Genomic DNA, 27,524 nt, shown 5'->3' with positions numbered 1-27,524 from the left:
AAGCTATGGTTTTTCCAGTAGTCATGTACGGATGTGAGAGTTGGAGTATAAAGAAAGATGAGTGCTGAAGAATTGATGCTTTTGAACTGTGGTGTTGGAGAAGACTCTTGAGAATCCCTTGGACAGTAAGGAGATTCAACCAGTCCATCCTAAAGGAAATAAGTCCTGAACATTCATTGGAAGGACTGATGCTGAAGCTGAAACTCCAAAACTTTGGCTACCTGATGTGAAGAACTGACTCATTGGAAAAGACCCTGATGCTGGGAAAGATTGAAGGCAGGAGGAGAAGGGGACAACAGAGGATGAGATGGTTGGATGGCATCCCCGACTCAATGGACATGAGTTTGAGTAAACTCCAGGAATTGGTGATGGACAGGGAGGCCTGCCATGCTGCAGTCCATGGGGTTGCAAAAATTCAGACACGACTGAGTGAATGAGCTGAACTGACTGAACTGAGGTCATGAAGCCAAGTTACAACTTATAACAGTGGAGATGATCACATCTCCCTTGGATCTGAGGCCCCATACCTGACTAGCAATCCAATAAAACAGGAAGCTTCTTGAACTTTTCCTCAGCCTCAGAGAATCTGACTCAGCAGCCCTGGGATGAGACCAGAGGGCTCCTTGTTATCAAGTTTCCCAAGTGAGTGTGAGAATCAGCCAAGTTTGGGAACCATGGTCTCAGGCCAGCATTTCCTGCAGGGCCGATCAGTTCTATGGGATTTTAGATAAGTGGTGTCAAAAAAAAAAAAAAGTTTTGTGGTCAAATAAAGTGCTTCCTTCTAGAAGCCTTTACAATACTAATGTATATGGCAAATTTCCAAGATAGGACCTTGTTTTGCAAACATATTTGACCACAAAATCCCCCTATTTTCCCTGGAGTACTCCATGAGACACACATTGGGAGATACTACCACCTTTAAGGTCATTTTTATAGATGTTAGAGGTGAATAATTTGATGGTATTACATATTAACCTTCTCAGGGGAGGGTCCTAAAGGAAATTTATGGGGTAGGCCAGGATTTTCCTCAAAAAGTAGTTCTGGATTTTCTCAGAGATTCAGATAAGTGTTTCATTGAGACTTCAGATTTCCAGAGCTTGAAACACAGTACTCAGTATTATATTTGTTTGTGTTAAAATAAATGTATGAAAGTGTGCCACCCCTCCTCCCCTTAGACCACAACATCCTCAGGGGTAGGATTTTGTGTCACATCTGTTGCATTTTCCAGCCACCCATGCATCTCTGGTGGCTCAGATGGTAAAGAATCCACCTGCAATGCAGGAGACTGGGCTCGATCCCTGGGTTGGGAAGATTCCCCTGGAGGAGGGCATGGCAACTCACTCCAATATTCTTGCCTGCAGAATCCCATGGACAGAGGAGCCTGGCAGGCTACAGTCCATGGGGTCACAAAGAGTCAGACATGACTGAGTGACTATCGCTTTCACTTTCATGCATATAGTAGTGTCCCTTTCACAGAAGACATTCCCAAAATACATGCTAACTGACAAGAACATTCTACAGTAAGAAGCCAAGGAATGAGAAGGCTCACTAAAAGAGACATGATGGCTGTCTTCAAATATTTGAAAATTGAGTAGACTTGATCTGTATTGCTCTGGCTTCCTACAAAGTTGATCTTTGAAACTAGTCTCCAACAATGGAATGGATTATATCCCCAGTAAGGAGCACCTTGAAACTGAAAAGAATTATGTAGACAGTAGATGGCCATAGGCATTTGGTAGAAGAAATTCCCATACTGGACTGGAGGTAGCACAAGATCTCTGTGTTTCTTCAAATTTAAGTTTGATTGATTTTCTAACTTCACAGAATTGAAGATTCTGTAAACTTGCAAGATGGATGCAAACAAGTAAATGCCTGTTTCCTCAAATGTAAAATTAGAAGGTTGGATTGGAATTTTTTAAAAAATTAGTGAGACTTTCTTTTTTCCAAACAAAATATCACATGGATCCCTTCTGTATACAAAACACCTAGAGGTGAAGGAGTAGGTCGGTTGGACCTACTCCGGTGACTCAAGTCAGCAAACAAGAAACTGACTGCCCTCTTGACCTCTCCTGCTCTGGGGGTTCAGGACCCTCCAGATGCTCAGATAACACTTGGAAAATCACTGGGCTAGATAATTTCTGAACTTGGAAGAAAAACTCTAAAATTCTGTTATGAGGCACACAGAAAAGATTTCAAGTATCAAAACAGTCATCACTTTGTTCATTGTTTTATGGAATGAGAACTTAGTGCAATATAAATATAAAATGATAAGTATGTATTTTTCTCTCACAACTAGTTGCTTGTTGGCTTTAAACTTAAACACTTGAGGTTTTGAATATCCCAAACACTCCAAATATTTGGAATACTCATCACTAAGAAGTCATCACTGGGAAACAAAATATTTGACTGAAATTTTTCAAAATTAACAAGTATTTACCGATTAAATTTTGAATGTAAAAGCTCATTCACAAAATTCTCTTCCTCAATATGGGCAAAGCTTGCAAGATGAGCTCCAAATTCTTCACAAAATTCTTCAGCTTGTCTCCATGTTCTTTTCATCAGGACTTTTTCACTATGAAATACCTGTATAGAGAAAGAGAAAAAGGTTGACACAGTCATAAATAACATAAGGCTGTTTAATTCTGGACAAAAGGATTACAGGAATATAATTGTTGTCATTATTCTACATTAAAGGATTGACTGAGAAAGGAGAAATAACATTTATTGAACTAAAATGTATCTACTTGTCTAAAAACTATTTTTTTATTCTCAAAACAAAGACATGAGGAGGATATGATGAGGACTCTTTTCCTCCAGAGGAGTTCTTTTTGTCCCCCTCCTAAATATCCTATTGGAGAAGGAAATGGCAACCCACTCCAGTATCCTATGACTGGCATATGCTCGTCCTTTAGTAAAATGTTTGTCAAGAGATGAGGAGAGTCAGGCTAAGAGAAATTTACAAATTTCAAGTCAACAAATTTCAGGTTACAAATTTAGGTTACAAATCTCAGGTCAACACAGCCACAGACTAGCAGAGCTAGGATTAGACCCAGTATTCCGTGGCTGACTCAGGGGAAGACATGAGAAATGAGACCTGAAACCTAAGGCAGGTATATGTCTGGGGTCTTTGAGTCTTGTGTGCTCTTTTTATGCTCAGTCATGTCCAACTCTTTGTGACCCCATGGACCATAGCTCACCAGGCTCCTCTGTCCACGGGATTCTCCAGGCAAGAACACTGGAGTGGGTTGCCATACTCTCCTTCAGGGGATCTTCCTGACCCAGGGATCAAGCCTGCATCTCTCATGTCTCCTGCATTGGCAGGCAGGTTCTTTACCACTAGTGCCACCTATATTTCTAGGCTCTTTGGGTCTTGGCTATACCTAAATTGTTGTTTCGCAGCTGTTCTCACAGTGGCATGAAGAAGTCAGTCAAATGGAAAGGATGCTTTTGACTTTATTTAAGGTCAAGTGTGAGGAACCAACGACCCAGAGCTTCAGATCCCAGACCTCTATACCTTCCTCATTTTTAACTGCCTGATGCTATGCTTAAGTCTCCAATGCCAGGCGGGCACCCTGCAGGTGCCCAGGCTTCACCAGGCTCTAATTTGCTGAGACCAGAATGAATGACCTTCCCAGCCCCATGGACTACAGCACAGCCTTTCCGTCTTTTAAATTATATGTCAAAACTCACCTCCTCTGGGAACCTTTTTTCAAATCACTTTAAATTCATAAGTCCTACTGCTATGCCTATCAAACACACCATATATTTGTTGACGTATCAGGGTAATGTGTAGTAGAAAAAGCACTGGACTGGTAGTTCCAAGACCAGGAATTTATTCTAACTCTGTCAATAAATAATTGTGATCTTGGGTGAATCACCCCATCTCACTGCATGCTGCAGTTTACTCATTTCCAAGGTCTAACTTATAGCTCTGTGAGGTTACTCCTGGGCCCATTATTCCATGAATTTAATGTAGGATTAGACATGTGTACATGTAAATTGAGTGCATTCACAAGCCATTTATGAGACTGCAATATTTCTAGACACAGAGGCTGTCTCCATTCTGCTCTTCATGTGCCCCTGTGCCAGAGAACTTTCTCCCAGCATTTTAGAAATCTCTATTTATATGATGAACCAAAGATAAAGCCACCAAATATATTTCAAAAATATATTTCTGAGAAAATAAGAGACACTGACTTAAATCTAGAATCTGAAGGTGATTTGCAAAAAGACATTTCTTCACACAAAATATATATACATAAACTTTTGATCATCAAAAGCTGCCAAAGCTATTCTTGGCAGCAGAATGGCATTATTCCATAATAAGGACTTTATTCATTGGCTTACAGACAATATGGAATTGTACCATTTCCATACCCAGTGAGTGTCTGCCTTGTCCATTTGTAGGCAATAAGAATAATATTGACTGGAGCCTTAATATCAGTCCTCATGAGGAGGCCTCGGTGTCACCAGGATCTGTCAACATTTTGACCTAAAAATTATCTTGGAATATAACTGAGGGGATGGAGACAGCCAACAAATATTAATTGTCTGCTGTCTGCCAGGCACTGTTCTGGAATAAAGGAATTCAGGAGACACGGACAAAGTTGAAATAATGTTGGTTCCATTGAGAATGCCCATGTAACTTCCACATTACCTTGAAGCAACTGGCCAGGCCAGGCTCTGACTCCCAATCCAAATAGCAGGGGTGAAAGGGCCATCCCTCTTCTTGCTTGGTTTTCTCCCGATTTTCCACTGGTTGCTTGCACAGGGACATCGCCTTAAAGTGCCTACAGTCCCTCACTTCCCAGCGGCCAGGGTGACTCCTCCCTCGCATGACAACACAGCCACCACTGTAGCCTAAAAGCAGAAAACAATACTGTACTACCAGACCACGAGAACATTTTGTGCTTGGAAGACAGCTCTTTAGAGTGTTGGATAATTGACATCTTGTAATGAAGCACCCAGACAAGAACAATAAAGATGAAAAAGGATGCTTTAGTGGCATGATCATCTCGTTTCTCTTCATCTCTGGAGAAAAAAATAGCAGATCGAAAAGTGAGAGAAGAGAGACTACGGAGCCTGAAATTTGGGCATTTTGAGCTCAGATAGCAAATGATGGGCAATCCGGTGCTGTTCCAAGGTGGGACCGAAAATATCCCTCATATCTCATCAAATACCAACATGCTTCTACTTTGAATTATTGAGCTTTTTAACTGTGCAGAAGAAATCTTAGCTCACAATTTATTGAGCAGCTACCCTGTACACTGTGCTTTCAAACACTACTATGAAAAATAAGCAATGAAAAATTCATGGTGCCGATCCTCTGAGAAATTGATTCAACAGGAAAAAACACATCGATGATGGAGTCAGGCAGTGTGTGAGGTACACAGCAGAGAGCCTCACTATGGGAGAATGAAGTATATTCCAAGTGGGGTGAAATTCTGGGGGCGGCAGTGGGAGCAGACATTAGGGAAAAACCACCTTGTTATGGCCAAGCCCCATTTTAGTCTTCTGTGTATGTTTGAATATACTGGAAAATGAAGTATATTTTCCCATAAAAATAATTTCTATGTTAAGATTCTCAAGTTTGTCATCAAATGTATACAACTCATATTTTTCATAGCTGAAAAATACACTTCAAATTTCAGTGAATAGTAGAAAATCCCTTACAAAAACTGAGTAAAAATGAGGATTTTATTTTTTCTTGAATCCGGAGTGATCATTCAATGAACTAAATCAACATTCGGCAACAACAACAAAATTGTTTACCTATATCTACATACCAGTGGTGTTTAGTCACTAAGTCACTCTTGTGACCCCATGGACTATAGTCTGCCAGGCTCCTCTGTCCATGGGATTTCTCAGGCAAGAATACTGGAGTGGGCTGCCATTTCCTTCTCCAAAGGATCTTGCCAATCCAGGGATTGAACCCATGTCTCCTGCATCACAGGTGGATTCTTTACTGACTGAGCCACCTGAGAATACCAGACTAGGCTGTATATTATTAGCTGATTGAGATAGAAGGACCGAACAAAACCCAACTCTTATAGTTGAGTGTGAGACACAAAAAAAGGATTAATTGTAGCAGACATACTGTGTGAAGTGCTATAGTAACGGTGTGCGTTAAAATTTCTGTGGGGAGACCTCAGATAGGGTGATGGAGTCTGCCTCAGGACATCAGTAAAGTATTTGCAGGTAGAGACATTTGAGCTGCATTTTGGAGGATGTTAAAAGGAGAAAAGAGTTTTCAAGGGGTGCTTGTAAAAAAGTAAATGATTATAGATGAAGCATATGAAGACTTGTGGTGGTTCTTGAGCTAAAGGCACTTTTAAAAGTATAGTTACTTGGTACTAGATATTTGTCTTGCTGAATTTCCCTTCAGAAGTAATGGCTTCAATTTCTGTAGATTCAGGGTAATTGGCATTATCCTTGCCAGCCATGTTTGTGTTGTCTTATGCTGATAGAAGGGCTTCTCCAGTGGCTCAGCAATAACGAATCCTCTTGCAGTGCCGGAGACACAGGAGATAAAGGGTTTGATCCCTAGGTTGGGAAGATCCCCTGGAGAATGGAATGGCAACCCACTCCAATATTCTTGCCTGGGAAATCCCATGGACAGAGAAGCCTGATGGGTTATAGTCTATGGGGTCGCAGAGTCGGAGACGACTGAAGCGACTTAGCACACATGTGCACACTAATAAAAAGACTAAACAGAGGGATAATGAAAAGTGGAATGAGAAGGAAGAAGACAGAGGAAGATGTACAAAGAGCGCCTCCTAGAGAAATGGGAAGGTGTTTGTGAAAGAGGAGAAAGAGCAAGGAAGCTGAAGCATGAGTGTTTATGCTTCAGTCACACCCGGGTGCACACCTGTGTTAGGCACCTGCAGGAAGCTCATAGTCTTACGTATGTACACATGGTGGTGGTCAAAGAAACCCACAAAGGTGAAAATGACCAGTCATAAACAAGTAGACATAACTGTATGACAAGTAGAAGAAACTGAAGTCAAGGGAGAGAGTTGGTCCATATAAAGGCCATCAGTTGACTCCACTGGCCAGAGGAACTAGTTAGTGTTCAGGATGGAGGGTGGGGGGCCAGGCCGGGGACAGAGTATAGCATACTGCCCCTGCTGTGAATGGAGCAGTGGAGGCCTGTTGAGTGTAATTTGGGAATGCAGCTCGCAGTTTAGCTGAGTCATGAACAATAGTGGAGATGCTGCCTGCTCTGTGCAATGAAATTCTAATGAAAACTGAATTGTGGAAATCCACGTAGAAGCCAAAAACCTAATATGTCTATGGAGAGAATTGCTCTAGTTGAAAGAGCAGGACAAACACACACTGTCACCTGACTCCTCCATCCTTCCTTCTCAGCAGCCTTTGACTTGGGGCCTAAAGTCTGGGGTTCTAGTTCCAGCACAAATATTTAGTAACTCAAACCTCAAACCGGTTAATTAAACACAAAAGACTGTGTCTAAAACAGGGGGGCAATAAGTCCTTTTCTTCTTATGGATTTTCATAAAAATAAAATAATGTATTAAGAAGCCCTGTGAGAGATATAAAGGGCTAAAACCATTTCTAAGATGTTGCTTCTATTTTTATCTTGACTGTTTTCATTACAAAATCTGGGATTTTTGTGGCACAAGTTCTGCCTGAGTGTTCAAAGAATTTTTAAAAGCTCAAATCAGCAAGTTTAAAATGCAATATACTTTTTTGTTGGTCTTGCATTTTGTCTTACTTTTCCACATCAGACAGTGATTAAATAGCTTTGGTTTTAGACACTAGATATTCAACTTTTCTTCATTAGTGAAGAAGGATATGTTTGCGAACTGCTATGAAGATAAAAAGTACTGCCGGGGTTTTATTGGTATTCTAAAATGGTTAACTTAATGGAACATTTGACCTAAGTTTTAGAGTCTCAGCCCCAAAGAAGCAGTGAAGTGGTATAATAAGGGGAGACTGAGCTAAGAAACAGAGAAGGCAATGGCACCCCACTCCAGTACTCTCACCTGGAAAATCCCATGGACGGAGGAGCCTGGTGGGCTCCAGTCCATGGGGTCACTAGGGTCGGACACGACTGAGTGAATTCATTTTCACTTTTCACTTTGATGCATTGGAGAAGGAAATGGCAACCCACTCCAGTGTTCTTGCCTGGAGAATCCCAGGGACGGGGAAGCCTGGTGGGCTGCCGTCTATGGGGTCACACAGAGTCGGATATGACTGAAGTGACTTAGCAGCAGCAGCAGCAGGGCTAAGAAAGAGATAAACCAAATTTATAATCTCATGTTGTGAGGATGCTTGTAAAGCCAAATAACAAGGGTAGGGTGTGGGAAAGAGCAAAGGTGTTTATTGTTCTCAAATTTGGTAACTCATCTCCCATTGGGCAAGAGCAGCATTCCTTCTGTCCCTTAGTGGTGAATCTCACATTTGAGCTGATTCTCCTTACTTGCCTTAGCCTCCCTCTACCTGCCATTACTCTCTCCATCAAACATGAATGGGAACACTTTCAGTCAATTGAGAAATTCCAATTCACTATTCTGCTGCTAAGTCGCTTCAGTCGTGTCCGACTCTGTGCGACCCATAGACAGCAGCCCACCAGGCTCCACTGTCCCTGGGATTCTCCAGGCAAGAACACTGGAGTGGGTTGCCATTTCCTTCTCCAATGCATGAAAGTGAAAAGTGAAAGTGAAGTCACTCAGTTGTGTCCGACTCTTAGCGACCCCATGGACTGCAGCCCACCAGACTTCTCCGTCCAAGGGATTTTCCAGGCAAGAGTACTGGAGTGGGGTGCCTTCTCCGATTCACTATTCTAGTCTCTTCAATTTGGCAAAATTATCTAGCCTTATAGCAAATTGAACCAACCTGGGAAAAGTTCCATCTTTCACCTCTCTGGCCAAATACCTAAAAACAGACTATCCGAATCTATGTGTGGCCTTGGGGCAGGAGGGAATCATAACTGAGCCTTTAGACAATCATTTTACTTGTGCCTATCTGCTTATTTCCCCTTGCCTGCAGCAACCCTTTAAACATCCTTAATCTCAAGTCTTCTGTTCTGCCTTCTTTCATCTCTCTCTTCTCCTTCTCCATGGAGAAAAGTGAAGCTTTTGGGTCAGGAAAGGTGAGCTTTCATGGAGTTCTGCTTATCTGCCTGAGACCACATTAGGCATTTTATATGGTCTTTTCCTATTTAACTTGAAAAATCTCTTTAGGTGGATATTAGTGTCTACAGTTGGCTAATGGAAAAACCAAGGCTCAGAGGTGTAGTATCTTGTCTAGGACCACATAATAGTTCAATAGGATTGATCTGGAATTTGAAACCAGATTTAACTGAGTCTACCATGAGATAATGTCAAGGTGCAGAGGAGGTGGACATTCAATAAATAACTGTTGAATGAATAACTGAAACTTCCCCTCCAATTATGCTCCTCCATTTCCATGGACTCTTCTCTTTCCCCTGGTCATACTTCTCCTTTGTGAACCCAAAGTATTTCCTTGAGATCTACTATCCCATTTTAGTGTGTATGACAGTTACTGATACATTTATAAAAAGATACGGAAATACCAAAAGGGTACTCAGAAATTAGGCTGTTCATTCTCATTTAGGTGTTGGTTCATTTCAGGATTCTGATGAGACTTAAAATGGATAATTATCTATCTGTTGGATGGATAGGGTCCCTGTTGCCATGTATAGGGCACTTTCAAGAAAATAGATCTGACCTGCTCTACTGCAATCCCATTCTCCTTGTCATTGACAGATTTCCATTGACTTGAGACAACTGGAGGCAATACTTTGGAGTTATCCTGTGAGTGAAGCACTCCTTTCTCACAGTGGTATCTAGATATATAAACTTTTTTCACAGAGCCTGAGTTATGGATGGATGCAAAACTGTGATTTCCATTTATTTTTTTTTCTATAAAATACCTGTGAAACTCTAATAGTATTTGGAAAGGCTTTTTTGAATACCTTAAAGGATAGATTAACCTGCTTCCTTTCATCATTTATAGCAACCTCCATATATATTGAATCCTTAATATAAATACAAGGTACATTTATGTTTCTAATGCATTAGCTTCTCCCTAAATGAGAAAGACCCTATTTATCATCTTTCTCTTTAATCAGTGGTACTAGTTAGTACGGATCAAAACTGTTTTTACCTGAATGGTTACTTCTCTTAATATACAGAATGCCATAGTCACTTTGTTGTGGTTATTTTAGTAAAGATAGCAAGAAATTATTTCTTAATAGAAATATCCCAGCTATGAAGAAGCCTGTAATGAATCAATTGATTCATTAATGCATCAATCATATGGCTTCTAACTTGCAAATAGTGAGAAAATGAAATGGTCTTTCTAAAAAAAATAAAAATCTATGATTTGGATCAGGTCTCTGACTCTAACTTTTTAAAAATGAAAATGTTAATTTTATGAGAAATAAAAAGAATAGAGTAACACATTTTCCGGAGAGGGCAATGGCAACCCACTCAAGTACTCTTGCCTGGAAAATCCCATGGACGGAGGAGCCCAGTAGGCTGCGGTCCATGGGGTTGCTAAGAGTCGGACATGACTGAGCGACTTCACTTTCACTTTTCACTTTCATGCATTGGAGGAGGAAATGGCAACCCACTCCAGTATTCTTGCCTGGAGAATCCCAGGGATGGTGGAGCCTGATGGGCTGCCATCTATGCGGTCACACACGACTGAAGCGACTTAGCTTAGCTTAGCTTAGCTTAACACATTTTCAGTGTGTTATGGGGATACAATCAAAAAGCCCAGACTGTAGGAAACTACAGGACAAACAACACATTTGCATCAACAAATAAAATTTTTAAAAATGACAAGGGGCAAGGAAGAGGGAAACCTAGAGAGGAAAACAGACTTTAGGAGATCTATCCACTAATTACAGTGTGTGCAACCTTTTTTTGATCTTGATTCAAATAAGCCATAATATACATTATATATGTATATTGTTATGAATCATTTAGAAATTCAAGCATTAACTGAAGATTTATGATGCTATGAAATTATAGTTAATTACTTTTAGCTGTGATAATTGTATTATATTCATGTTTCTGAAAAAGGAGTCTTTATCTTTTAGAGCTAATACTGAAATATTTATGGGTGAAATGATATGATATCTGGGATTTCTATGAAAAAATATGGGAAATGGGAGGAGTGGGTGAGAATATAGATGAAACAAGATTGACCGTGGGTTGATAATTGATGACACTGGGTCATGGGTATAGGTGGTGGCTCATTGTGCTCTTTGGTGGGCATAATACAAGATTGGCAAAATGGCAGAACTATGATTCCACCAATTTTGATGATATGACATAAGGACAGAGTCTTCATTGAGTTTATAAAAAGCTGCAGGCTTCCTGTTCAGTGGTCAATTTATATAGTCAGTCTGGGCTGGATTAAGATTCTGACATGAGGACTAAGCTAATGGATTCTTTTGTGACAGGCGGAGAAAAAAATATGATTTAGGATGGTGTTTCTGCAAATAGCAATTTAAAAGAAAAAAAGAAACACAGAGCTTTTACATTGCTATTTTCTTCAAAAAAAGATTTACATTTTCATCTTATTCAGAGACAATTTACTCAATGTCAATCAGCCTGAGCAGTCAAACTGAGCATCACGATATTATTTTTGCTTCAGGGAAAAGAGAAAAAGAGTAGTGCCACTCAAATAAATTACAGCAGAAACTTATGAATGACAAGGAGTTCTGCTTCAGTTCCAAATTTTAGACATCCAAATATGCCCCAAGGAAGATAACATTAAAAACTAAGAATTTTGTCTGCTCAAAATGTATTAATTTATTTTGACAGGTATAGACATTCCTAACAAAATTCCAAGGTATATTAGAAATGATACCTGGTTTTTTTTCCCAATAATAGTGTGACATGGAACTTTACTATTCTCTGTATTTTAAAAACATTCATAAATTTGTAGAATGAGAAGTTTGTTTATTGAATGAGTTGTGATGTTTCTTGTTTAGAACTATGCAGTCACCAGTGTGTATACAAATTTCCTAAAGCGATGTTATACACAAGAATCTAATTTGTCTTACTTTCACCTCACATGCCTATTTTTAAAGTATAGTTTAAAAATATAAACTATATTTTTAGAGCATTTTAAGGTCACAGAAAATTTTAGTGGAAAGTAAAGACTTCCCTTATACCCCATGCTCCATATATCCTACTGTTGCCCTCACACACCAGAATGGTACATTTGTTAAAACCTACACTGACACATCGTTATCACCCCAAGTACATGGTTTACACTGGGGTTCACTCTGTTGTATGTTCTCTGGATTTGGACAAATGTATAATGACATGTCCACCAGTGTGGTATAATGTAGAATGGTTTCACTGACCACCCGCACCACCCCCACCACCCCCATCACAAATCCTCTGTGCTCTGCCTATAAACTCCTCCTTCCCCAAGCCTCTGAAAACCACTAATCTTTTTACTGTCTCCATAGTTTTGCCTTTTCCAGAATGTCATATGGTTGTAATCACACAGTATGCAGCCTTTACAGATTGGCTTCTTTCACTTAGTGATATGCATTTAAGTTTTCTCCATGTCTTTTCATGACTTGGCAGCTCCTTTCTTTTTATCACTGCATAATATTCCATTGTCTGCATGTAATACAATTTATTTATTCACTCATCTACTAAAGGACATCTTGACGGCTTGAAAGCTTTGGCAAGTATGAATAAAGCTTCTATTAAAAAAAATCTGTATGCAAGTTTTTTGTGTTAACATCAGTTTTCAATTCATTTGGATAAACACCAAGGAGTGTAAAAGTATGTTTACTTTTTAAGCAATTGGCAACCTGTCTTTGAAAGTGGCTATACCATTTTGCATTCCTGCCAGCAATGTATGAGTGCTCCTGTGGCTCCAAATCCCTGCCAGCATTTGGTATCGCCAGTGTTTTGGATTTTGGTTATTCTAATAAGTGTGAAGGGGCTTCCCTGATGGCTCAGTGGTAAAGAACTCACCTGCCAATGCAGGAGACATGGGTTCAATCCCTGGGTGGGGAAGATCCCCTCGAGAAGGAAATGGCAACCCACTCCAGTATTCTTGCCTGGGAAATCCAGGAGGAGCCTGGCGGGCTGCAGTCCATGGGGTTGCAAGAGAGTTGGACACTACTTAGCGACTAAACATCAACAAACAAAAAGTGTGTAGCAGTATCTCGTTGTTGTTTTAATTTGCAGTTTCCTATTGACATATAATGGTGAACATGTTTTCATTTGCTTATGTTAGATCTATATATCTTCTTTGTTTAAGATCTCTTGTCCCATTTTACATTGGGTTTTTTGTTTATTGTTGAATTTTAAGAGTACTTTGTATATTTTGTATAACAATCCTTTATCAGATATAATTTTTTTTACAAATATTTTCTCCCAGTCTATGGCTTGTCTTCTCATTCTCTGACATTATCTTTCTCACGGCACAAGTTTTATTGAAGTTTTAGTTTTAATGAAATCTAGCTCATCAATTATTTATTTCATGGATTTTTGCTTTTGGTGTTGTATCTAAAAAGTCTTACCATACCTAAGGTCATGTAGGTTTTCTTTTTTGTTATCATCTGGGAGTGTAAAAGTTTTATGTTTTACATTTAGATCTATGATCTATTTTGAGTTAATTTTTGTTTAGGGTGTAAGCTCTGTGTCTAGATGTTTTCTTTTTTTGACATGTGGATATCCAACTGCCTAAGCACCATTTGTCAAAAAGAGTTTTTCCCATTGTATTGTTTTTGCTTCTTTTTCAAAGATCAGTTGACTATTCTGTGTCAGTCTATTTCTGAGTTCTTTATCCTCTTTTATTGATTTATATTTCTTTTTTTGCCAAACTATATTGTGTTAATTGGGCTTCCCAGGTGGCTCAGATGGTAAAGAATATGCCTGCAGTGCAGGAGACCCGGGTTTGATCTCTGAGTCAGGAAGCTCCTCTAGAGAAGACAATGGCTACCCACTCCAGTATTCTTGCCTGGAGACTCTCATGGATAGAGGAGTTCATGGGGTCGCAAAGAGCTGGACATGACTCAGTGACTAAACATATACACACACATTGTCTTAATTATTGTAGATTTATAATAACTTTTGAAGTCAGATAGTGTCAATTGTTTGACTTTACTCTCCTTCAATACTGAGTTGGCTATTCTGGGTCTTTCGCCTCTCCATATAAACTTTAGAACCAGTTTGTCAGTATCCACAAAATAACTTGCTGGTTTTTTGATTGGAATGGCCTTGAGTCTGTAGGTCAATTTATGTAGAACTGACATTGTGACAATATTGAGCCTTTCTGTTTATGAACATGGACTCCCTATTTATTAATTTCTTTTTGATTTCTGTCATTAAGTCTGTAGTTTTCTTCTATAGATCTTATACATATGGTTAGATTTATACCTAAAAATTTCACTTTGAGGGGTGCTAATATAATATGTTTTTAATTTAAAATTCCTCTTTTCACTGCTGCTATACAGAAAAGCAATTGACTTTTGTACGTTAATCCTGTGTCCTGCAATCTTGCTATAATTGATTATTAGCTAGAGGAATTTTTTGATTCTAATTTTCTACATAAACAATCATGTCATCTGTAAATGAAGTTTTATTTCTTTCTTTCCAATCTGTATACTTTCATTTGCTTTTCTTATCTTATTGCATTAGTTAGAACTTCTACAATGTTTAAAAGAGGGTTGATAAGGGACATCTTTGTCTTGTTCTTGATCTTAGTAGGGAAGCTTCTATTTTTCACCATTAAGTATGATATCTGAGTTTTCTGTAGATGTTCTTTATCAAGTTGAAGAAGTTCCCATCAATTCCTTGTTTGCTAATAGTTTTTAACATGAATGGATATGGAATTTTGTCAGATGCTTTTTCTGCATCTATTGATATGATCGTGTGATTTTTCTTTTGTTGATGCCATGGAAAACATTAATAGGTTTTTAAATGTTGAACCAGCTTTGTATACCTGGGATAAATTCCACTTGATTGAAGTGTATAAATTCTCTTTATACATTTTTAAGTCAATCTGTTAATATTTGGTTAAAGATTTTTGTGTTTATGTTCATGAGATATATTGGTCTGTAGTTTTCTTGTAGTGTCTTTTTCTGACTTTGGTGTAGGGTAATGTTGCCCTCATACAATGAGTTATAGTCTCTCTGCTTCTAACTTCTAGAAGAGGTTGTAGAGAACTGGTATAATTTCTCACTTAAAATGTTTGGTAGAATTCACTAGCTGAACCCATATGAGCCTACTGCTTTCTGTTTTGGAAGGTTATAAATTACTGATTCAATTTTTTAATAGATATAGTCTTATTCAGATAGTCCATTTCTTCTTTTGTGGGTTTTGGCAGATTATATCTTTAAAAGAATTGGTAAATTTTACCTAAATTGTCAAATTTATGGATATAGTTGCTCATAATATTCCTTTTTTAAATCCTTTTAATGTCTGTGGCATCTATAGTGATGTCCCGTTATTCATTTATGATATTAGCAATTTGTGTATCCTCTCTCTTAGTGAAACAGGTTAGAGGCTTATTAATTTCATTGTTATTTTCAAAGAATCAGGTTTCTTTGATTTTCTTTATTGATTTTCTGTATTCAATTTCACTGATTTCTGCTCTAATTCTTATTTTTCTTTTCTTCTACTTACTTTGGATTTAATATGCTCTTCTTTCTCTAGTTTCCTAAATGGAAAATCAGGTTAGTGATTTAAAATATTTCTTTTCTGATATATTCATTCAGTGTTATAAATTTCCCTCTAAGCCCTGCTTTCTCTGCATCTCACAAATATATTTTCATTTAATTAAGGGTTGCTTAATCTCCAAGTATTTTGGAATTTTCTCAGATACCTTTCTGTTATTTGTTTATAGTTTAATTTCATGTGAACTAAGAGACATTGTAAAACTTCTATTCTTTTAAATTTGTTAAGGTGTGCTTTATGGCCTAGAATGCAGTCTGTCTTAGCAAACGTTCCATGTCAGTTTAAGAATGTGTAATCTGCTGTTGCTGTTGTTGGATGAAGCAGTCTATAGATATCAATCATATCCAGGTTATCGATGGTGCTGTTGATTTCAACTTTGTCCTTACTGATTTTCTGTCTGTTGGATCCATCCATTTCTAACAGAGGGGTGCTAACATATCCAACTATAATAGTAGATTCACCTATTTCTCCTTGCAGTATTATCAGTTTTCCCTCATATATTTTGCTATTCTATTGTTAAGTACATACACATTAAGGACTGTTATGTCTTCTTTAGTGCTGACTCCTTTATCTTTATGTAATGTCCATTTTTATCCCTGGAAACTTTTCTTGTTCTGAAGTCTGCTCTGTATTAAATTAATATAGCTACTTTTACTTTCTTTTGATTAGTGTTAGCATAATATCTTTATCCCTTTACTTTTAATCTACATGTGTCTTTATATTTAAAGTGGGTTTTTTGTAGACAACATACTTGGGTCTTAGTTTTTGAACTGCTCTAAAAATATTCTTTAATTAGTATTTAGTCCTCTGACTAATTTTTGTTAAATATTTGATATATACAACAGAATGATCTCTGTTTGTTTCCAAGGCAAACCATTCAGTATCACAGTAATCCAAGTCTATGCCCCAACCAGTAACACTGAAGAAGCTGAATGGTTCTATGAAGACCTACAAGACCTTTTAGAACTTATACCCAAAAAAAGATGTCCTTTTCATTATCGGGGACTGGAATGCAAAAGTAGGAAGTCAAGAAACACCTGGAGTAACAGGCAAATTTGTCCTTGGAATACTGAATGAAGCAGGGCAAAGGCTAATAGAGTTTGCCAAGAGAATGCACTGGTCATAGCAAACACCCTCTTCCAACAACATAAGAGAAGACTCTACACATGGACATCACCAGATGGTCAACACCGAAATCAGATTGATTATATTCTTTGCAGCCAAAGATGGAGAAGCTCTATACAGTCAACAAAAACAAGACCAGGAGCTGACTGTGGCTCAGATCATGAACTCCTTATTGCCAAATTCAGACTTAAATTGAAGAAAGTAGGGAAAACCACTAGATCATTCAGGTATGACCTAAATCAAATCCCTTATGAGTATACAGTGGAAGTGAAAAATAGATTTAAGGGACTAGATCTGATAGACAGAGTGCCTGATGAACTATGGATGGAGGTTCATGACACTGTACAGGAGACAGGGATCAAGACCCTCCCCATGGAAAAGAAATGTAAAAAAGCAAAATGGCTGTCTGGGGAGGCCTTACAAATAGCTGTGAAAAGAAGAGAAGCGAAAAGTAAACGAGAAAAGGAAAGATAAGCATCTGAATGCAGAGTCCCAAAGAATAGCAAGGAGAGATAAGAAAGCCTTCCTCAGCGTTCAATGCAAAGAAATAGAGGAAAATAACAGAATGGGAAAGACTAGAGATCTCTTCAAGAAAATTAGAGATACCAAGGGAACATTTCATGCAACGATGGGCTCGATAAAGGACAGAAATGGTATGGACCTAACAGAAGCAGAAGATATTAAGAAGTGGCAAGAATACACAGAAGGACTGTACAAAAAAGATCTTCACGACCCAGATAATCACAATGGTGTGATCACTGACCTAGAGCCAGACATCCTGGAATGTGAAGTCAAGTGGGCCTTAGAAAGCATCACTACAAACAAAGCTAGTGGAGGTGATGGAATTCCAGTTGAGCTATTTCAAATCCTGAAAGATGATGCTGTGAAAGTGCTGCACTCAATATGCCAGCAAATTTGGAAAACTCAGCAGTGGCCACAGGAAAAGGTCAGTTTTCACTCCAATCCCAAAGAAAGACAATGCCAAAGAATGCTCAAACTACCACACAATTGCATTCATCTCACACTAGTAAAGTAATGCTTAGAATTCTCCAAGCTAGGCTTCCGCAATATGTGAACTGTGAAATTCCAGATGTTCCTGCTGGTTTTAGAAAAGGCAAAGAAACCAGAGATCAAATTGCCAACATCCACTGGATCATCGAAAAAGCAAGAGAGTTCCAGAAAAACATCTATTTCTGCTTTATTGACTATGCCAAAGCCTTTGACTGTGTGGATCACAATAAACTGTGGGAAATTCTGAAAGAGATGGGAATACCAGACCACCTAATCTGCCTCTTGAGAAACCTGTATGCAGGTCAGGAAGCAACAGTTAGAAGCGGACATGGAACAACAGACTGGTTCCAAATAGGAAAAGGAGGATGTCAAGGCTGAATATTGTCACCCTGCTTATTTAACTTATATGCAGAGTACATCATGAGAAATGCTGGGCTGGAAGAATCACAAGCTGGAATCAAGATTGCTGGGAGAAATATCAATAACCTCAGATATGCAGATGATACCACCATTATGGCAGAAAGTGAAGAGGAACTAAAAAGCCTCTTGATGAAAGTGAAAGAGGAGAGTGAAAAAGTTGGCTTAAAGCTCAACATTCAGAAAACAAAGATGATGGCATCTGGTCCCATCACTTCATGGGAAATAGATGGGGAAACAGTGGAAACAGTGTCAGACTTTATTTTGGGGGGCTCCAAAATCACTGCAGATGGTGATTGCAGCCTTGAAATTAAAAGACGCTTACTCCTTGGAAGGAAAGTTATGACCAACCGAGACAGCATATTTAAAAGCAGAGACATTACTTTGCCAACAAAGGTCCATCTAGTCAAGGCTATGGTTTTTCCAGTGGTCATGTATGGATGTGAGAGTTGGACTGTGAAGAAAGCTGAGTGCCAAAGAATTGATGTTTTTGAACTGTGGTGTTGGAGAAGGCTCTTGAAAGTCCCTTGGACTGCAAGGAGATCCAACCAGTCCATTCTGAAGGAGATCAGCCCTGGGTTTTCTTTGGAAGGAATGATGCTAAAGCTGAAACTCCAGTTCTTGGCCACCTCATACGAAGAGTTGTCTCACTGGAAAAGACTCTGACGCTGGGAGGGATTGGGGGCAGGAGGAGAAGGGGACGACAGAGGATGAGATGGCTGGATGGCATCACCTACTCGATGGATGTGAGTTTGGGTGAACTCCGGGAGTTGGTGATGGACAGGGAGGCCTGGCGTGCTGCGATTCATGGGGTCGCAAAGAGTTGGACACCACTGAGTGACTGAACTGAACTGCACTGAACTGAGTAATTATTATAATATTATAATAATAGTTATCTTTCCTCAGGGAAGAGCTTGATGCCTCTAACTCATTTCCTCCAGATACACATTTGAAGGTAACCTGTTGCCTATTGTCTGGGGTAGGCTTGTTGGAGATCCACAGGCAAGAAAGGGAGCAAGGCATCCAAATGGCTCAGAGTGAGATACAGATGTGTTGGATCTAGGCTCTTGGCCTAAGATTAACACAGTGACCTAAAAGCTTGGTCTGCGGGGCTGATTCTAGTGTAGATTGTGGCTGAAACCATTAGATTCTCTGGCACAGTTTCGTACTTTGGGATCCAGAGCTGAGCATAAGAAAATGAAGAATTAATAGACCTGTAACTGAAATCCCAGCTAAGGTACCACAGAAATCCATGGAGGAGATGGACTAGCCAGAATGTTACCTAACTAACATTTCACAGCAAAGTCACCTGGCATTAACTGTGAACATATTAGATGTGCTCAAACGTGCCCATTCACTCTGTTTTGAAGTATAATAGACTTTTCTGGATTGATTAAGCCCCTAGGATTCTTAGACAATGAGGGCGGATGGGGAAGAGATTTTAGGAGGGAGAAACTGGACTTCTGCTAATAAAGGCATGTGTGATCTTGAGCAATGAATTTATACCTTGAACTTGTCAAATGACTCTTATGGATTATACTGCTAAAAACGATCAGCCATATATCACCCCCTGAGAACCTGTGGTAATTGTTTTAGTTGATTTATGCCTTAAAAAACACTAAGGAAGACTCAAAGGAGGTGGACCACAAGGTGGATGGAATCTGGGGGTAAAGAAAACAGGAGGGCGAAGTGGGGTGACGGTGCCCTCTACTCACGGGGCTGACGTGTGTTCCAGTGTGTGTACTTCACTGGCTCCAACTGCTGCCCTGCCGTCTTCCAAGTGTATTCTCCTGTATTATTTTGATCTTGAAGAGCGATCCAAAAATAAGTGTCCTTCGTTTTTACCACACTACTGATCAAACTGGTAATAAAAGCCTGTTCAAACCTTAAAAGGGGAAAAGGAAATGATTATAGTAAGTTTCTGGGCAATAAAAAATGTCATTAAAACATAATGAGGTGCACAGAATGGCACCACAGTAAGCATTTTTCACGAATTCTTTAGAATATGGGACAGAAAAATACTCAAAGACCCTGAACATTGCTAATAAATGCCAAACATAAGTGCAATTCCCAGAAATATATGAGTGAGGAGAATCTGATCCTCAAAGTTGGTGGTCAGTTCTTTCAAGGAACAGAGTCCAGTTCCAGCTTCAGAGTGTAGCCTGTAAAGGCTGGAATGCTAGCAGTGCATTTCTTGGTGCAACCTGTGCCCTGTGGTGTAATTAGGCCACACAGCACACACCATGCTGTAATGTGCATGTGGTGGGGAGCTGCCTCCGGGGGTGGGGGAGAAGTAAGGATATTCTGCTTTTCCGAATGAGCATCTGCTGATAGAGTTCACTTGCACCCACTTACCACACTTGCCTGGTAAGAATGCAACAGAAATTAGAGTAGCAATTATATGTCTCCCAAATCAGTTTGTGCACAGGCGCAGGGAGTCATTGGCTTATTCAAATGTGTTCAGATGTGCTTATTCACTGAAGATAAATTTAAAACACTAGGAACTAATCCAGAGAAGTACACCCACTATATTTCCCCAAACAGCTGAATGAATTAGTGTTCACTGACTGATGGCACCGCTCCCTCCTCACCATGACGGCATCAAAAGCAGAATCTAGAAATTTGTATACATGCTTGACAGAAACATGGGTTAAAACTTAACCAGCATTGAAATTTTAAGCTAAGTTGGAAACTATCTTGAAAAACTTACTTTCAATATATATATTGTTTTGAAAAAACACCTTTCAAACAATGGTAACTTTTGGCCAGACCTGTCAACTCACTGGGAGAGAAAAGGCCTGATGAAATTACCAAAGGTATACCGAAGGAGAGAGCAAATTAGACTTTTTCATCCAATTTTTGATTTTTTTCATTATGGTGCATCTTTAACTTGCTAAGAGAAGTTGATGGGGTCATTCAGTAATAGAGGAGTCTCAAGGGAAATAATGGAAGGGAAAGAGAAAAGAACACAGAGAAGCAAACTTTTAAACTGCCTTATAAGCATCACCAGCAACAGTGATATCAAGCATCCATGACACTCATCTTGCAAACCATATCCTTTAGTATTTTATGCAGCTACTCTATTGGTAATCTAAAAGGCATACACTTGAAATTATTAAAGTTATTTTTAAAATCAGATTGCAGTGGCAGAAACTTACATAAAAAATATGCTTCAAAAAGAAGGTATATAAAAGTAAATGCTGTCTAGATGCTGTTGCAATTTTTCCTAGACTTTCAGTAGTTAATGCTCTCATAACATATGTTTTTCCTTTTCTCTTCTGAGGGAGAGTAGCATTATTATCACGCCAGATGGTGCCTGAAACTGCAACGCTAGGAGGCCAGCAGGGCTCTGCACCATGGAGGCTATGGTCAGGACCACTAGTCACTGTGCTGGTTCTAACCCCAGAGAATATTGCTGCTTCTTCTATTACCTTGTACTACAGCATTTATCAGATAATGGAGAGAGAGAGAGTGGTGTCTGTGAGCTTGGCTTCTGGTATCATTATTCATGACAACACTTTACTTTTGTCCCCTGTTTTAGATTCATTTAGATTGGAGAAGGAAATGGCAACCCACTCCAGTATTCTTGCCTGGAGAATCCCAGGGACAGAGGAGCCTAGTAGGCTGCCGTCTATGGGGTTGCACAGAGTCGGACACCACTGAAGTGACTTAGCAGCAGCCGCAGCAGTCTACTCTGATTTGCTATTTTACAACAATTTGTCATTGCACAAAGCAATACACACTTGATTTTTAAATTGGCAGATATACCATTTAAGCAGTTACATATAATACTCATATATTAAATCCTATAGTAGTGTTATTTGCTCAGTTGTGTCTGGCTCTTTGCGACCCTGTGGACTGTAGCCCTCCAGGCTCCTCTAACCATGGAATTATCCAGTTAAGAGTACTAGAGTACTGGGAAGCCTTTCCCTTCTCCAGAGGATCTTCCCAACCCAGAGGTGGAAGCTGGGTCTCCTGTATTGCAGGTAGATTCTTCACCATCTGAGCCACCATGAAAGTGAAAGTGAAATCGCTCAGTCATGTCCGACTCTTTGCAACCCCATGGACTGTAGCCTATCAGGCTCCTCCGTCCATGGGATTTTCCAGGGAAGAGTCCTGGAGTGGGTGGCCGTTCCCTTCTACAGGGGATCTTCCCGACCCAGGGATGGAACCCAGGTCTCCTGCATTATAGGCAGAGGCTTTTACCGTCTGAGCCACCAGGGAAGAGCCAAGGTAAAAGGGAGCTGGGCTCGATACCCTCGATGCAGAGTCCCCAGAACAGAAAGCCAGTGGGTGTGAGAACATTCAAGTCCCGGGGTTTGAGATTGTGGGCCCGTGGCAGCTGTTTTGTCCCTTCTATCACTGGGATATCCAACTTGGGCGGCTTGAAAGTTGCTGGCTCCTTGACCCTTTGGGTGGCTTGTGTGTGCATCACTTCCATTGGAGAAGGCTTCTGGGCTCCTTTGTAGGCTTAGATGGCAAAACCTCCTGAATCGGACTTCTGGAAGGATCTTGGTCCAAAGAGGCTCCATTTATCGGCCGAGCCTCTGTCTTTATCTCCACTTCCAGAATCCATGGTGCTAAGACTGGGGCCAGATAAGGCTGTGGAAGAACCAGAAGTGACCCAGGGATCGAAGCCGGGTCTCCTGCATTGCAGGTAGATTCTTCACCATCTGAGCCACCATAACCTTCAGATAAAAACAGGAATCTAGTTTTCTGGTCCAATTTAGAAAATGGGATTGTTAATAGGGAAATTCAGCAACTCTATCTTTTTTCTAAACCATGTACTCTAAGAAATTAACCCTGAAAAATAGCATGCAGTCTCTTGAGTATCTGTTTCCAACTGATAAAGAAACAGAGATCATTTTACATTCTTTATCCCTCACTATTTGGTTTCAAACACTTACAGGGTTGTGAAAACTCTAGCTTTAGGTAATAGTGTGGACGACCCTTTAAAGTCTTTTCTGGCCCTTTCTTTTAGAATTCTTCATTTGAGAATATTCCAAGGATTCATAATATTTGGACTTTTTATCTGGTATCACTGAGGTTAACTCAAATATTATTATTTAAGAAAAAAATAACCACATTTACATATTTTTATATATTTTTGAACTAGTTATCTTTAGAGTATTCAGTAAAGTAAAAATTGTTATTCTTTAGAAAGACAATGATAAAATATTTTGCTTATGTATATACTTAATTATAAAATCAAGTTTTGTAGGCAAATACTTCTTAAAATCAGAACAAAATTTCAGCATCAACCCCTTAAAAAGGCAAGAAATCAAATGTTTATTTCCAATGTAAATATGAAAAAAAAGGTATATCTTGAATTTCCATCACCTTGAGAAGAATCTGTTGTTCATGGTGCTAAACATTAAATTTTAATTTAAAAATGCAATGAGAATGTTTCTATTGTGTAACTTTAAAAATAGTCACCAAAATGTGTTTTTTAAAAGAAATTGAACTGCACTCTACCAAAAAGAAAACTGTTAGAATTAACCAATGAATTCAGCAAATTGCAGGATAAAAAGTCAACACACAAAAATCAGTTGCATTTTTATTTATTGATACTAACAGTGAAAAAATGAAAAGGAGAATAATTCCATTTATAATAGCATCAAAAATAATAAAACACTTGGGAATGAACTTGACTAAGGAGGCAAAAGACTTGTACACTGAAAATGACAAAATTAAAGAAGACACAAATAAATGGAAAGACATTCCATCTCCATGGTTTGGAAGACTTATTGTTAAAATGGCCATTCTATCCAAGGTGACCTACAGATTGAATGCAATCCCTGTCAAAAATCCTGATTTATCTTTTACAGAAATAGAAAATCCATCTTAAAATTCATATAGAATCTCAAACACAATCTCTTCAAAGAGCAAAAACAAACATGAAAAAGAAGAACAAAGTTGAAGACCTTATACTTCTTGATTTCAAAACTTACTAAAAATACAGTAATCAAAACAGTGTGATACTGGCATAAAGACAGACATACAGAGCAATGGAACAGAATAGAGAATCTAGAAATAAACCATTGCATGTATGGTCAAGTGATTTTTCACAAGGTTGCCAAGACCATTCATTGAGGAAAGGACAGTCTTTTCAATAACAATGTTAGGAAAAGTGGGTATCCACCTACAAAATAATGTAGCTGGACTCTTAGCCTATACCACTTACATAGTGGATCAACGACCTAAACATATGAGCTAAAACTAAAATTCTTAGAAGAAAGCATAGGGGAAATTTTTTCATGACAGTGAGTATAGTAGTAATTTCTTGGATAAAACACTAAAAAGCACAGGCCACTAAATGAGAAAGAATAAATTGGACTTAGTCAAAATTTAAACTTTTACGCATGAAAGGACAATTCAACAGAATAAACGGCAACCCACAAATAGGAGAAAGTATTTGCAAATTATGTATCTGATAAGCAATTAATATCCAGAGTATATAAAGAACTACAAATCAATGACGGAAAACAAACACTCTAATTCAAAAATGAATAAAAGACTTAAATAGATGGTTCTCCAAAGGAGATATAAACTGTCGATAAGCACATGAAAAGATGCTCAGCATCACTAATCATTAGGAAAATGCAAATCAAAACCACAATGAGATACTACTTCACACTCATTATGGCGGAAAGTGAAGAGGAACTAAAAAGCCTCTTGATGAGAGTGAAAGAGGAGAGTGAAAAAGTTGGCTTAAAGCTCAACATTCAAAAAATGAAGATCATGGCATCTGGTCCCATCACACTCATTAGGATGACTATTATGTAAAAACAGAAAATAACAAGCTTTTGTCAGGATGTAGAGGAACTGGAATTCTTGTACATTGCTGGTGGGAATGTAAAATGAAGCTCCCATGGAAAACAGTATGGGTATTCCTCAAAAACTTAAACATAGAATTAGTATATGATCCAGAAGTTCCACTTCTGGGTGTATAACCCAAAGTAATTGAAAGCAGGGAGTTACGTGACACTTGGACATCCATATTCACAGCAGCGTTGTTGACAGTAGTCAAAAATAGAAGCATCTTTTTTCTACCAGTGGTTGGATGGGCAAACAAAATGTAGAATATACATACTATGGAATGTTTTTCAGCTTTCAAAAAGAAAAAAATTCTGACACATGCTATAATATGGAGCAACCTAGAAGCCATTATGGATTTCCCTGGTGGCTCAGTGGTTAAGAATCTTCCTGCAATGCAGAAGATGTGGGTTCGATCCCTGAGTTGAGAAGATGCCCCGGAGAAGGAAATGTCAACCCACTCCTACCTTTGTCTGGGAAATCCTATGGACAGAGGAGCCTGGTGGGCTACAGTCCATGGGGTTACTAAGTCAGCCACAGCTTAGCAACTAAACAACAACAGGGGACATTAGGCTAAGTGAAATAAACCAGGCACAACTGGACAACCACTGTGTGGTTCCAGTTATGAGGTAACTAGAGCAGCCAACTTCATAGAGACAGAAAGTAGAATGGTGGTTGCTAAAGGCTGGGGATAGGGGAAATGGGGAGTTAGTGTTTAGTGAATACAAAATTTCAGTTTGGGAAGATGAAAAATATTCTGGAGCTGGACGGTGGTGATGATTGTGTAATAAAATAAATGTACTTAATGCCACTGAACCATACACTTAAAATGGTTAAATTGATAAAGCTTTATATTATGTATATTTTGCCACACACAAAAGTTAACTGTAAAAGTGTTTGGAGGATATTGTGGTTGCAAGAATATGGCAGGACTGTAAAAATGCTTGCAAATAATGAATATTTAAATTTAGGAGAAAATGAGATATTGCATCATTTCTCACTTTGGGAAAAACTGTCAAAATCGAATGTGTTTTGGATTATTTTGTACAAATATTCCATGGCTGATGGATTCAAGGTATAGATATATATGCATTTAGATATATATGCATTTAGACAATTATCCTGGAGAAGGCAATGGCACCCCACTCCAGTACTCTTGCCTGGAAAATCCCATGGACAGAGGAGCCTGGTGGGCTGCAGTCCATGGGGTCGCCAAGAGTCGGACACGACTGAGCGACTTCCCTTTCACTTTTCACTTTCATGCATTGGAGAAGGAAATGGCAACCCACTCCAGTGTTCTTGCCTGGAGAACCCCAGGGACGGGGGAGCCTGGTGGGCCGCCATCTATGGGGTCACATAGAGTCAGACACGACTGAAGTGACTTAGCAGCAGCACAAGCAGCAGACAATTATCCAAGGTAACTTTAGAACTCAAGTTTTGCATATGTGGTCTCTCTGAAAGCAAAGTGGCTAGGCCTCAGAAATTTTTGTAACAGCAAGCAAATAAAATTCTGTTATTCAGCAGTAAGGATTCATTTTTCTTCCCCTCTCTATTCTACAAAGTGTTAAAAGTCCTAAACCAGGAGCAGTTGCCCGATAACAAAAGAAATACGTAATTTGTAGCAGGTGGTTCTAATTGTGCCCATCAAATCTGTCACTCAATTGTGCAGAAGAGTGGAAAATCAATTAGCAACTACAAGCTTGGGTACCAGTGAGTGACAGGAGTGTCTTAACTCAAACAGGAAATCAGTAATGGAAGAAAATGATTACCCAGGCTGCTAGTGGATACTCGGAGGAGACAGTCCATCTACTGCCCAACCTTCTCAGACAAAACATGCTGTTGAAAAATATTCAAAAGTGTATTGTTATTCAGAGAACAGTATGGTGGACTTCCCTGGTGGTTCAGTGGATAAGAATCTGTGTTCCAGTGCAGGAGACACAAAGTTTGATCCCTGATCCGGGAATATCCTACACGCCACAGGGCAGCTAAGCCCGTGCATCACAACTACTGAGCCAGGGCTCTACAGCCCGAGAGCACACCGCAGCTAGAGAGTAACCCCAGCTCTCTGCAGCTAGAGAAAGCCCACTAGCCACGAAGACTCAGGGCAACAACACTAAAGAACGGTGTGGTGTGGATCTTCATTTCTTAACTGATAAGGTCTGAGTGAATCAGCCCTGGGATTTCTTTGGAAGGAATGATGCTAAAGCTGAAACTCCAGTACTTTGGCTACCTCATGCGAAGAGTTGACTCATTGGAAAAGACTCTGATGCTGGGAGGGATTGTGGGCAGGAGGAGTAGGGGACGACAGAGGATGAGATGGCTGGATAGCATCACTGACTGGATGGATGTGAGTCTGAGTGAATTCTGGGAGTTGGTGATGGACAGGGAGGCCTGGTGTGCTGCAATTCATGGGGTCGCAAAGAGTCGGACACAACTGAGCGACTGAACTGA

General features: G+C 39.3%; 1 protein-coding gene across 1 annotated transcript in view; it reads right to left on the bottom strand.

Moving 5' to 3' along the window:
* PLA2R1 (phospholipase A2 receptor 1) overlaps positions 1-27,524 on the bottom strand; it is a 137,833-nt gene that overhangs the window by 47,150 nt on the left and 63,159 nt on the right. The window contains exons 11-13 of the mRNA XM_061396121.1: positions 19,973-20,142; positions 4,658-4,860; positions 2,438-2,583 (exon numbers count right to left, since the gene is read on the bottom strand). Of these exons, the coding sequence (XP_061252105.1) occupies positions 2,438-2,583; positions 4,658-4,860; positions 19,973-20,142 (519 nt within the window). The remainder of the gene's footprint in view (positions 1-2,437; positions 2,584-4,657; positions 4,861-19,972; positions 20,143-27,524) is intronic.

The sequence above is a fragment of the Bos javanicus genome, chromosome 2 (assembly GCF_032452875.1).
Source record: "Bos javanicus breed banteng chromosome 2, ARS-OSU_banteng_1.0, whole genome shotgun sequence".
Classification (NCBI taxonomy): domain Eukaryota; kingdom Metazoa; phylum Chordata; class Mammalia; order Artiodactyla; family Bovidae; genus Bos; species Bos javanicus.
Note: the sequence above shows the minus strand (reverse complement) of the source record. Positions and strands in the feature narration are given on the sequence as shown.